This window comes from Miniopterus schreibersii (genome assembly GCF_964146895.1).
Source record: "Miniopterus schreibersii genome assembly, chromosome: 8".
Taxonomy (NCBI): domain Eukaryota; kingdom Metazoa; phylum Chordata; class Mammalia; order Chiroptera; family Miniopteridae; genus Miniopterus; species Miniopterus schreibersii.
In genome coordinates this window covers 66278629-66292313 of record NC_138109.1, presented here as the reverse complement: position 1 = coordinate 66292313, position 13685 = coordinate 66278629, and the positions used below count along the sequence as shown (strand labels likewise).

At 40.7% G+C, this 13685-nt stretch overlaps 1 protein-coding gene across 7 annotated transcripts in view; it reads right to left on the bottom strand.

The window, feature by feature from the left end:
- KIF13A (kinesin family member 13A) overlaps nt 1–13685 on the bottom strand; it is a 180255-nt gene that overhangs the window by 23375 nt on the left and 143195 nt on the right. For 4 of the 7 annotated variants that reach the window (XM_081145267.1, XM_081145266.1, XM_081145270.1 and 1 more), the window contains exons 18-26: nt 12900–13062; nt 11757–11897; nt 10856–11005; nt 7808–7969; nt 7090–7263; nt 4951–5102; nt 3821–3953; nt 3481–3627; nt 476–514 (exon numbers count right to left, since the gene is read on the bottom strand). In XM_081145267.1, coding sequence (XP_081001393.1) covers nt 476–514; nt 3481–3627; nt 3821–3953; nt 4951–5102; nt 7090–7263; nt 7808–7969; nt 10856–11005; nt 11757–11897; nt 12900–13062 — 1261 coding nt within the window. The remainder of the gene's footprint in view (nt 1–475; nt 515–3480; nt 3628–3820; nt 3954–4950; nt 5103–7089; nt 7264–7807; nt 7970–10855; nt 11006–11756; nt 11898–12899; nt 13063–13685) is intronic. The other 3 variants (XM_081145268.1, XM_081145269.1, XM_081145272.1) reach the window with 1 other exon arrangement.

The window sequence follows — 13685 nt, the reverse complement described above, 5'->3', positions numbered from 1 at the left end:
CTGGCTGCACAAAGCAAAACTGTGTGCCTAAAATGTTTTCAGTTTTCTTATCCAACAAAAGTCTCTTAAAGTACAATGGCATATTAGAACACCACCACTCTCTTGGATGTAAGGAGCTAAGTGTAGTTTCTCATAGGAAAGACAAGAATCTACTTAGAGAATGGACAACTGCACAAATGTTAAGATCACCAATTTAATACAGTGATAATGGTCTTGCTTAGAAAGGCTTTATAAGCTAGTAGTTTGAGATGGCATAGCAAAATGGCAGTGTTTGGTTATCAATTTTGAGCTGGCAGAGAAATCTCTATGGAGGCAGTACTGTATCCCTGATTACATGGAAAGCAAATCAAAAGCAAGTGAAAAACTGCACACTCCAGCTCTGCGCTCCGCCTTCCTCCTCCCTGCCCTCTGCTTTGCGGGTGCTGGCAATTAGCAGCAGCTGTGCCCCATGCCACAGGAATGACGGCAGCGATACCTGATAACTATCCATATCATCACCATCCTCATCATCTCTCTGGTAGGAAAAAAATAAACACAAAGGACATGCGTTTTGTTTCTCAAACAGCACACAGGGAAAACAATTCTTTAAGCTTAACACACACATTAAGTCGGACAGCACACCCAATATCAGCATCTTAAAACATTTAATCGAAACTCAAAAAGGTTTAGCGGATTTAATTCGCTTGTCCACAACTACTTAAGGAATTTAAGTTTAAAAAAATAAAGAAAGGAGTCATTTAAAAACAAGAACTATCTTAGGTGGGACTACAGGCCTTACTGCACTGTTATGCAAACAGTTGCCATGTATTTGTGGGTGAGCTATTGGACTGAGATTTAGAGTGGGCTTACAAAGACAGAATGACTCTCTCTAGAGGAAAGACTTTAAAGACTCCCGTCACTTGACCTCTGGGTTTTAGCCATGAGGCAACTAAGGCTCTGAAGGATGAAGTGATTTAATCCAAGGATCACACACACAACAACGGGGCAGGCCTCCAGTCTCCCACCTCATCACACCATCCTCACTGATGAAATCGTCACAGTGAAAGCCCACCAGGGAACCTAAGGCTATCTACCTTCAAGGTTCCGCACCAGACTACTGCAACAAAAACAAAGCCCACTATTTTGAATGTATGGATCTATCATTATTAACTATTGTATATATAAGCATCCATACCAATCAGTTGAGAAAGATCAAAACTGTTAAACCTACAGCAACCTTTTATAATAATAATATAAAATAACAATTTTGGCAAAAACATTTGGCAAAACAAAATCAGTGTTGAAAATAAAAGGGTTTTAGTTGAGATAATTTTCTTTAAAAATAAGAATAATGAAATTCCCATTTGTAGAGAATATTCATCCATATGGAGGCAGGATCTACTCAAAATGAATGCGAGGTGATGTAACAACCTTCTTTCATTCTTCTATAATTATTGGAAGGTTAATATTCAAATAGGCAGTGAAGTGGTCTAGTCATAAAAGAGACAAACTGGTTTTTATTCAAGTGCTTTAAAAATATAATTACATTATCCTCGTACCTAAGTATATTTCAAAATATACTGCTACTTAGAAGTGCTTTAAAAATACAGTTAAAAATTATTTTCTGTATAGTCTTAAAAATACACTTTGTTTTAGTTTGGTAACTACCATTATCATTTGTGTAAGTAATTCATTAAACACAAGCCCAAAACTGAAATAGGTTTTCTTGAATTAATTCCCCATATTAATGAATAATTTATCATTAATATTTAGAGAAAGGAGATATTTCTATAGACTGAAAACTAGCCTGGGCTTTTATAATGGATAACTGTTGTGACATCAGCATATTGTGGATTGGCTGGAGCTACTGAATCAGAATAATTCTGAAGTTCTATGTCAACAACAAAAAGTTACTGGACAGGAACTTGATTGAACATGTCAGCAAAAATAAAAAATAAAAAAATAAATAAATAAATGGATAGATAGATAGATAGATAGATAGATAGATAGATGATAGATAGATAGATAAAAGCTTTAAAATAGCCACAGTTTAAATTTGCATGACTGGTACTATGCTCTTTAAAGAACATGTAGCACTGGGGAAAGGCTGATATTTGAGAGCTCAAATTTTGACAAACATCAGTTTTAACTCAAGAGGATAGCTGTTTTACAAAGTGCAAATAAGCAATCCTTATAACGGTCCCCAAATGGGACATTTAGTCAGCTGATGTTCCAGAGTCTGGAGGTCACGGTTTAGACATACAGATTTAGAGTTCTAAGATCAGAGACTTAGATATTTTACTGCAGAAAGGGGCCTCAGAGAATTATTAAGTCTACCCCCTCATTTTGAAGAGAAAAAGGGAATTCGGTTAAATTACCCAGTCAGGGCAACCACTCAGGAAGGCCGCATTAGATTTAAGAACCCAGGTCTCCACACTCCACGACTAATGGTTTCTACCAGGCCCTGAGGCCACCCCAAAGTTGACAGCCAAGTGAGGGACTAACTGGGATGAGAATACAGACAGTCCAGCTTCCTAGTCCACACACAAGGCACAGTCTCATGGAAGACTCTGCCCACACACTTTCACTCCCACTCTCCCCCAGGCCTTGGGAATTCTGGCCCGAGATAGGGAAGGCAGCGGCTAACAAAGCTATTCCTTCCGTAAGGCCCAAGAGTCCAAGCCAATGTTCTTCTTAGCTTCCAGAAGAGTCTTTGCCTGAATGCCATGAAGCCAAAAGAAAATGGAGATAGAAGGTAAATCATTCTTGGGATGAACTGGGCTTATGCCCAGACTCCACAGAGAAGTGTCTTTTCCCTGTCGTGACAGGGACAGTGCTCCCTCTCACAGGTGACAGTGAGGGAGCCCCAATTTGATGGTCTGATTTCTCCCAGAGAATAAACTGGGGACTTAGGGAAGCACATGCATTCCTTCAAGCCACTGGGGACAATTTCCTAATCTTAAAGTTTATTTTCAAGGGGTACTCCGGTAATATGAAGATCAATTCCTAAAGGTTTTTATCTTTTAATTTTTAAAAATGAGAACAAAAGATTTAGAAAATGAAGAATTAATGGACAAACATGATCAGGAGGACAACTTTTAATTAAAAAAAAATTAAAGCTTTCAAAGAACTGATTATTTATGCCCGTGTATGGGGGCAATTTTACGTTAATAAAAGTGGATCAGGCCAGGCAGCAATGCCAAATATCCAACATAATTTGGGCCAGATATAAAATAAAACCTGCCTAAAGTAAACGAGTACTGTAGCATTAAAATGTATATTTATAAATAAAATTAAGATTAATCAACACTAAGCCAATATAGTATTTTAAATCTAGAAAAAGGGCAATGGGTGGAAATATGAAGGCGGGGACAAACAGATGGTTAAGGCAAGGAGCTCTGTTATATTCCCAAACAGGTGTCTCCATCATAGATCACCGACCTCCTGAATTCTGCATGAACCAATCTTCGTTAAATACTATTTCAAACCTGTTGGCCTTACCTGGTAACTGTCCAGTCCTCTTTGGAGCTTGGTGGACCTGGCAGTCACACAGCCAATAGATACTGACAGGATGGCTTCGACCATAAGTGGCAGTGTCCCTGAGTGCTGGACGGGTTTCACTGTGACTTGCACTCTCCGGGAATGACCCTGCAGAGGTAAGGGTACCATGGGCGAGTGATATGGAAACGGGTGCCAGGAATGGGGATGGAGAGAGATGGGGGGAGGGGGTAAAGGAAGGGAAACACATTAGGGAATAAAGAGGCAAATAATGAGAAAATTCCAGAAACCGTGTGTTAGGGTGGGACAGAGAGAAACCATGAAACAAAAACAAACTTAGTACCTGTCTGAGCTGAAAGATGCCCCCGGTGTTGACGTCTTTGGCCTGGTGAAGCTCCACTGCAGCATACTCCCCTAACTCGTTCAGTTCTAGTATGGAGATCCACATTTCTATTCTGCGAGTCACCTCATTCCACCTGCAAAACACGTTCCAGCACTCAACGCTCTCACCGCCCAGGGGCACTGTTGGGAATAAGCCGCCATTCATTGAGCACTTACTATGTGCCAGGCACTGTGCTGTGGCTGCTGCATGGATTATTTTCTATTTAACTCTCAAAACAACCTTTTGGTAGGTTCTTTTTACTTATTTTATTGAGGTATAACCTACATTCAGTGAAATGTCCAGATCTCAAGCACAGAGTTTGATGAGTTTCGACAAATGCACACACCTGTGTAAGTTACCCCACCACGACCTCAGAAAGGTGCTCATGCCCTTTCCCATTCACCCCTCCCAGCAGCAGCCATGTAGACTCATAGATTAGTTTTGCCTTTTCTAGAACTTCATGTAAGTAGAATCATGTAGTGGTATGTACTTTTTAGGTCTGGCTTATTTGCTTCTGCACATTTCTGAAAGTCAGTCAAATGGATAGCAATAGTCTTTTTTTCTTTTTTCTTTCTGAGTAATATTCTGTTATATGAATAATTCCACAGTTTGTTTATCCATTCTCACACTGAAGGACATTTGGATTATTTGCAGGTTTAGGATATCATAGAGTTGTCATAAACATTTGTGTACAAGTCTGCTTGTGGACTTAGTGTTTTCATTCTTTTGGGTAAACACCTAGAAGTGGAATTGCTGGGCCATAGAAGAGGCAAGGGATCAATGTTACAAGATATTCTCCTGTTTTCTTCTATAAGCTTTACAGTTTTATCTTTTACACTTACAAGGATGTAGTTTTGTGTATGGTGTGAATTAAAGATCAAAGTTGTTTTTCTCCATATTGACAAGCAATTTTTCAGTCTTGTTTGTTGAAAAGACTTCCCTTTCTCCAGTGACTTTCTCTAATGGCCAGTATTTATTATCAGTCTCATTTCACAAATGAGGAAACAGGCTCAGAGAATCCAGTCGTTTTCTTAACTACTGTCCAAGTGCCAGTCTTGGCCCTGTGTCTAAAGCTCACAGGAAGTACGAACCTGTCACGCAGCGTCCTTGTCTTCGCATGGAGAGAATCAACCTCCCAGACGGAGCTACCGTTCCCAGCACACCGGTGGCCCCACACTTCAATCGCCAGTGCTCCATCTGAAATGAACTCCAGGAATTCCTCTGTTACTTGCACCACATAGTCCTGGGATAAGTGGGAGGAAAGACAGCGTGACAAGAATTATGCATAAAGAAATCTGTGACATTTTTCTTTTTACCTTTTAACTGTATACAGATTCACTTTGGAGTATATTAGCCCAATCCCAACCTTAAAAACCATCTCTACGGTTTCACAGAAAACCATAAAGAACCAAAGAATATTAAATCTGAAAGTGATATTATAAGGGAACTTAACCCAACCCCCTTTTTTAGTAACTGAAAATACTAAAGAATGCATCATACTGCTTGTCAGTGACAGAGCTGACTCCTCATTCCCTCAGTCCCGGCTCACCATTCTCATCTCCACAGGACTGCTCTTTCGGCTGGCACAGACTACGAGCACATCGAATTTGATTGCTCCTTGCTATGGCTTAGAGGGCTAACAACAGAATTAAAACTTATATGATCACTGTCGTGATTCTGAGCTCTCGCTCTTAGGCTCTCCTGCCCCAATTCCTCATTCTAAAACGCAAGCAGATGACTGTGAGGAAATGAATGCTAAACTGACTGAGTATATGGAACAAAGCCAATTTCCTTCCCATTAGCGTCTCAGTGGAATCGCGGGTGAAGACAGCTCTGTGACTCTAACTTCTGGCAAGAGCTGTGTTATACTGATTGAACTTCACACTATTTAACTTCTTATTTATTTCCTTTGGAGACAGAGCAAGAATTTTAGAAGGAAAATAAACTTAATGACCAATTAGTGCAATCTACACATTTTAAAGATGAAATAAACCCCAAGGGCACATAATGAATCCAGGGTCCCTGAGACCAGTATTTATTAAACCAGCTGTTAACCAGAATGTACTTGAAATTCAGATTTCATCCTGCTAAACAGCAGCTTTGTAGATCCAAAGAAACATGGGGAATACAAAACCAAAAATGATTAATGAAAATTTTGAGAAACAGATTGGTGAGAACAGATAATAAATGTGGGCTATTTATTTTCAGAAAAAGAAAGACTTGACAGGCTTTCCATATGTGAAATTTTATATGTGGTGATATAAATTTGTTTTCTAAATGTAGAACTAGAAGGATCAGGCAAAGTCTACAAAAAAATAAATAAAAGGGTCTTGAGTATTAAGGATTGTTAAAGGAAAAACAAAAACACACAGAAGAAAGAGTCTGTCTGTCAGAAATGACTTGTTGGCATTCCAACGTGAAAGCCAGGAAGGGTAGCTAATGTCCCAAAGCAGGTCCACACAATATTCACCAAAAATTCACTTTTCCCATTTTATGTTTTCTTTCAAAACTCATATGATACATTAGAATGCTATGCTTAGAATTCTATACTATATTCATTTTTTTTTTTTAAATATATCTTTATTGATTTCAGAGAGAGGAAAGGAGAGAAAGAGAGAGAGACAGAAACATCAACGATGAGAGAGTCATTGATCGGCTGCCTAGCCTGCAACCCAGGCATGTGCCCTGATCCGGGAATCGAACCCCGATCGCCTGGATCCTAGGTTGATGCTCAGCCGCCGAGCCATGCCCAGCTGGGCGATACTATATTCAAAAGAATGAAAATATCTACAGCAACTTACATGTTAGGATGTCCACATATATTAAAATAACAAGATGCAATTTTGTAATATGTATAATGTAATCACATTTTTGTAAAAAAGTGTTTTAAGAAGTTGTGTGCGTGTATCTATGCCCATTTATATGTATGAACACATGCCTACCACACACACATAAATGTTTTGGAATAGAGAAAATAGTTTATCAAAATACATAGCAAACTATTATTGGTCATCACACCTCTGGGGAATATGATTTTGAGTATAGGCTTTTTGGATTTTATTTTAAACACTTTTAAATTTTTTGAAATTATATTGAAGAGCATTTTGAGGTTAAAAAGCCCAATAAACATATTATGTTTATAAAACATCTTATGGGGAAAACTTCTAACTTACAAGTAGACTTTTGAAATACATCCAGGTCTGTTGCCTCCCACGAAATTCATTTCATACCTTACAATGAGAGAAGGTCACACTATACTGGGCATCCTTGGACTGTGGGGAAGGCACCTCCGGGTCCACTACTGGGGCAGCCACTGTAGACTCACACTGGTCCCAGAATGTGTATTGACAGAAGACGAAATTCGAGAGGTTTAAGGGCAGCCCAGTTGCCTCTTTAATTTTTACCTGAAGAGACAGATTTTTAAAAATGCACCTATAACTTCCATAAAGAAAACATTAAACTATGCATTCTTTTCTTGCTTCCACTACCCCGAATTTAAGAGCAAGCAATGAAACAAACAAATCAGTCATCCACCTGACATCTGAAAATATTTGGCACCACTTCATTAAGGGTCCTATCTGTAATGAAATCTGTACCATAGTTCTATAACTACAGCATATAAACTTGGCAACAAATACACACAATACCCTAAAATTTTTCCTAGTAACTGAGTTTCTGATATAGATGCAACCTTTGCTAGAAAGGTATGAGTCAACGAACAACATACACTCCCTGCGCACCAAATTCACAGCCTTTTGAAATATCATGCATGCACCTGTCATCAGAAAGTGTGCTATATACTTCTGGAAAAAGTACTGTCCACCACTGTATTTACTGCCAGAAAGTTTAACTTTTACTATGCTCCGTGAAAAACTCATAAAATTTTCTATATAATTGTTCTGCATTAAGAAGCCATTTATCTAAGCCTCCCCATCACTGCCCTCTCACCCGGCATGTCAGCTTTCTGACTCGGTGAATGATTTCCCCACTGCTGTCTACGACTTCAAGGCTCCCGCTTTCACTGGAGTTCTCCGAGGAGTCATCTTCCACCACACGCTCGGGGACAGCTCCTGTAACGCGCATCACTTCCACGTGGAGACGTCCTGCAACCTGGGTCAAGGGACCAGAGGATGTTGGGGTTAAAAGGCATTCCGTGGACAACACAGACCTCAGAAAGAAAGCACTCTGCAATATCCCGGATGAGCAGCTCCACAGCGACTGCTCGGCCATCTCCAGCAAGGAGCAGCTCAGCATCCCAGAGCCAGCCCTTTCCACTACTTGCCCCTCTAATCATCCTGCCTGACTCTGAGCCAAACTGACCTCCCTGGAACTTGCCTTCTGCAGTCATCTTCATTCTTACCCTTCTTGTACCAGATAACCCATGAATAGCTTAAACGCTACTATCATATTCTACCTGGAGTCATCTACTTTCTTTTGTTTTTTTAATACTCACCTGAGGATATTTTTTCCATTGATTTTCAGAGACAGTGGAAAAGAGGAGGGAAGGGGGAGGGAGAGGGGACACAGAGAGAGAGAGAGAGAGAGAAACATTGATGTGAGAGAGACACATTGATTGGCTGCCTCCCCCATGTGGCCAGACTGGGCCAGGGATTGAACCTGCAACCCAGGTACATGCTCCTTTTTTTAAAAAAAATCCTCACCCAAGGATATTTTTTTCCACTGCTTTTCAGAGAGTGGAAGGGAGAGAGAGAGGGAGAGAGAGAGAAACATCGATGTGAGAGAGACACATTGATTGTCTCTTGCATGCGCCCTGACCACGGCCGAGGATCGAGCCTGGAACCGAGGTACGTGCCCTTGGCTGGAATCAAACTGGGACCCTACAGTCCGTGGGCTGATGCTCTAACCACTGAGCGAAACCGGCTGGGGTCCCAGGTACAGGCTCTTGACTGGAATCGAACCTGCAACCCTTCGGTGTGCAGGCTGAAGCTCTAACCAATGAGCCACACTGGCCGGGACTGGAGCCACCTATTTTCCATGTATGCATATATTAGTTCGCTTACTCATCTGATCAAATACCTGGCCTCTTGGGAATATCAAGATAAAGACATGGACTCTGCTGTCAGGGCACTCAGCAAAGTGGGGAAAGACAGAGAAATACCCTGTAACAACAGTGCAGAATAGCCGCTACAATAGAGATAATGTACCAGTTGCTATGGAATAAATTTTTCCACTCAACAAATATTTACCAAGAACTGACACCATGCCAGGAACTGCACTAAGTGTTGTATTGACAATAGTAAAACAAACAGACGTGGTCACTGGGCTCATGGAGCTTCTGTTCTTTTGGGAGTAGAGAATGGGCATGTAATTCACACCAGGGCCGGGAGCAGGGCAAAGAAGGGCTCCATGGGGGGGTAAGACCTATTCCAGGAGAAACAGCACATACACAGCCAGAAGTTATAAGGAAATAGGTTCCTTTAAAATGGTTTTTCTTTTTTTAAAAAAATGTCTTTATTGATTTCAGAGAGAGGAAGGGAAAGGGAGAGAGAGAAACTTCATTGATGACAGAGTCACTGACCAGCTGCCTCCTGCATGCTCCCTACTGGGGATTGAACTGCAACCGGGCATGTGCCCTGACAGGGAACTGAACGATCTCCTGGATCACAGGTCTATGCTCAACCACTGAGCCACACCGGCCAGGCTAGTTTTTCCAAAAAAAGGCTTAAAATTTCCTCACTCTCCCAGTGGTTCTCAGAATAGGTACCAGATCAGCAGTATCTCTCTTAAAGTTGTTGCACAGAACCAAATTAAAATTGTTGAAATGTGCATCCCCAGAGTGTTATAACTGGCCAAGCTATCTTTCATGAAACCGTGCAAGGTTGTAATCACTGCAGTTGTGAAGGTGACACATGTTCTGGCAGAGCCACTGTCATCTTAAATAGTGAGCTTGTTTTTAAACATAGCTCAGATCCACTTCCACCCAGCAATTTGCAATGGCGCCAGGGACCTGAGAGACAGTGGTTGATGGTATTTGACAAGGGAGACAAATATGAGGAAGTAGTAAGGTGGGGAAGAGAAGGGAATAGAAGAAATCAGAAGACAGTGGTTCTTAAGCTTTTTTTCAATGCTTTTTTGAGAATCTAATACATTTTTAATATAATTTCAGGGGGGTTCATGGAATTCTAAAGCCCTCCACAGACCCTAGCTTAAGAACCCTGATTCAGCCACTGGATCCCTTTGTCACAGGAGTGGTGCCCATTTTTAACAGGAGAAAAGGCAACTCGAGCCCACTGGTTGTCCAGAGCAGAATGTTCGCAGGGTTTATGACAGATAGACGGTAGGCTGTGTATTTATACACCACAGCTAGGAATCTGGGGTTGATTTGCCGGGTCTGCTTTAGGCAGAATGGCGCCCTATTCTAAGCTGGCTCAAAACAGCACAAAAACTGACCTTGCACATCACTGAAGGACAAGCTAGGAAGTCAGGGGGTCGTTACATTTAAAACTAAAACTTCAGTTGATGGAATGGCTAAAATAAAAAAGTCTGAACTTGAACATTTTCTGAAATGTCTTAGGCCCACATGAGGCCAGTAAATCTAAATAACTGAAATATGAGCGTTTAAAGAGGGGTAACATCAGGATAATGAAGTTTGTTTTCTTTGAATACTTTGGGTTTCAAAATAATCCTCTTGAGTTGTATCCTGTAAAGACCACGTAGAGGCCAGGACGAAACTAGAGTGTACCACAGAGGTAAAAGATTAAAATAAGTGAATAAGGGGCACAGAGATCAATGTGGTTTCCAAAGATTTCTAATTGGATTAAAATAAAAAAAACTTGTGAACCAACAATATAAAATATGTTACAATATTTTAAAACCATGGCTTAAGGCTGATAGTTTCTACTGATATTAGTAGAGAAAGAAGAATGAGGATTGTGACTTTTTGCCTAGTTTCTCAATCAACCTCAAGAACGTAAATAGAAAAAACACCCCAAACGTGAACCATCACCGTTTTCTCTGAAGCTGGCTTGTCCTTACCTCCCCCTGCTGGCTGATGATGGGGACTGCGTACTGAAGTTTCACATCACAGAAGAGACACTCCAGGAACACGTTAGCCACGCCAATGAGGTTGTGATTCTCCTGGGCCTCGTAGAAGGGGTCCCCTCGTTTCCCATACACTCTCTTTGCCTGAGGGGTAGGAGAGGCAGGTGGACAGGGGAGAAAGAAATAACACATTGAAATGAAATAAAATGACTTAAAACTAGCGTTAACAATTTTTTAAAAGCATTTAATCAAATAAATTTAAAAAGTAAAATTAGAACCCCATCATATAAAATAATCAAAAGTAGCACACGAGAGGGCTTGTTAGTTGGGGGACTAAGTGATAACTGCGTAGAGGACCCTTCTTTAGTTACTGCCTCCTCTCCCCTATCACACCCCACCTGCAGCCTGTTTCATTTTAGTCCCTGGGTGCTTTGCTTCATCTCCTTCATCAAATCTTCTTTTAGATTACTAATGTCCAAAAATTTATGTTCTCTAAAATTATTCATAGTAATCTACCCAGTCGTGATCATGGCTTGGGGAGCCTGAACATATGCTAATGAGTATAAAATCCACGCAGACTCCATCCGGCTCACTTTTCATAACACGCAGCAGCACAAATTCTGTCGCGCTTCATTGCATTTGAAACGTAGCAAAAATGCAGCCAAAGTTAGAACATGCAGTGTTCTCTTCATTTGGTTCTATCTGTGTAGGGATCGCACGTTATGTTATGGATCCAACTTAGCACTCTTTTCAAGATCCCTTTTCCTTTCTTTTTCTAATCTAAACGTCCAAAGCACCACTGCAATTATTGTCACGTGTGCGTGTTCTGACGAGTAAACCATTTATACTCTGCTTTTAACATGACCAAGTTTCCTTTACATTTGATCTCGTTTACCTCAGGAACGTTTTCCTTCCATTCTTGATAAAGATCTCTCATATCAATTAACTTATTCTCCAGCTTCTCAATGGTCCAAACCTGGGTACCCTTTCCTTTCCTCCTCACTTGAATAGCTGGCTCACTCACTATTGCTCCTCTCTGCAGAAGGAGGAAAAGCAAAAACGAAACGAAAACAAAACATGCTTGTTATCACTCTTCGGGTTGTTAAAGCAATACCTATTTTTGTAAAGTGGCAAGTTAAAAACAATATATAATGTAGACAAAAGAAGATGAAATTCTACCACCTACACAATATTTTGGCTTATTTTACACCTTGTATGTATATCCAGGCATACACTTAATTTTTATCACAAGCAGAACCAAACAAAGTATAAATTTCCTATCCCAATTCTCTCTCTACAATCCAGAATCTGGACAGTCCACTCGTTTGACTATTCTACCGTTCCATATCATGGCTCTCTCAAAGTTTCTCTATTATACAGGACACTGTGATAAGCATCCTTATGCAAAAAGCACATAAATTTTAAGTTCACATCTATGGCTCTGGGCTTAGAATACACTTTTCAAAGGAGAAGTACTTGGTCCAATGACCATAACCCAGCAAGACTGATGAGATACCCCCTCACTCATTTCTGGCTTCCTTCTTGGAGGGAAAAAATGAATGGATGAAAAACGATTGTTTTTCAAAGTTTCTCCTTAAAGAAAAAATTTTTCAAGGTGAACGGATAGGAAACACCCAAATGGTTGCAGAGTGTTCTTCTGAGAATGTAAAGAGAGTTACCATACCAGCCTTCCTTTCTTGTACTCACTCTGAAAGTGATACTCTAGCAAAACATACACCTATCCCCCATTTCAGAAGGAGGCATTTATATGAAAGAGAAAAGCAGCTGGCATTACTCATATATTTCTAGTTTTAAAGAAAGCATTTAAATTAGCAAATCCTTCAGGTCACCCAAATTCTCATATTCTGATCATAACATATCTAAGTGCATACATACACGAAAAGGCCTATAGTGGAAGTTTTAAGAAGAATGAATATTCTGGCTCACTTGAGGACCTCCTCGGGGATGCTATCTTGGATGTCAGGGTCACAGTCCATCTTACAGTATTCACCAGTGCACACCTCGTTCTCCTTCTCACCTTTCTGTTAGCACTGAGGTTTGCAGCAGGGATCTGCAGAGTCACCTGGTAGTCAGTGAGTTTGCTCATTTCCTCAGCTAAGAAGTTTGCCTCCCTCACCAAGGTGTTGGCTTTAACCAGCTGCTCACGGAGCTTTGCTAGGCTCTGACGGAAGAGTTCATCCCTGTGGTGTGGCAGAAAAGGAAATGAGAAAATTGAAAAGCAAAGGAAACTGCAATCCCATTTCTAAGTGAGTCGTATTATTAGAAAGTGGCAGAAACTCCTTTCAGGCACTATTTTTCAATCAATTTTTAGCACCGAGTCACCTCTTATCTTTCCCTCTTCCCACCAGGGCTCTGTGGGCTATCTGCTGGTAACCACTGATGAGAAGCAAATATGTGAAGTGATGTAAATAAAATCCATCTTAAAAACGAAATAACATTTGAACCTGGCCAGCATGGCTCAGTGGTTGAGCATCGACCCATGAACCAGGAGGTCACAGTTTGATTCCCGGTCAGGGCACATGCCCGGGTTGTGGGCTCGACCCCCCAGTAGGGGGCATGCAGGAGGCAGCTGACTGATGATTTTCTTTTATCAATGATGTTTCTCTCGCCCTCTCCCTTCCTCTCTCTGAAATCAATAAAAACATATTTTAAAACAACCACCACATAACATTTGAAAACTACTGGATTTTGATATGGTGACGCAAAAACAACTACTCAAATAATAAAGGAATCTGTTAGGAAAAAGACATGATTATGAATTCTGTGTGCTTCAGGGTCAGGGAAGGGAGGTGGACAGATGAAA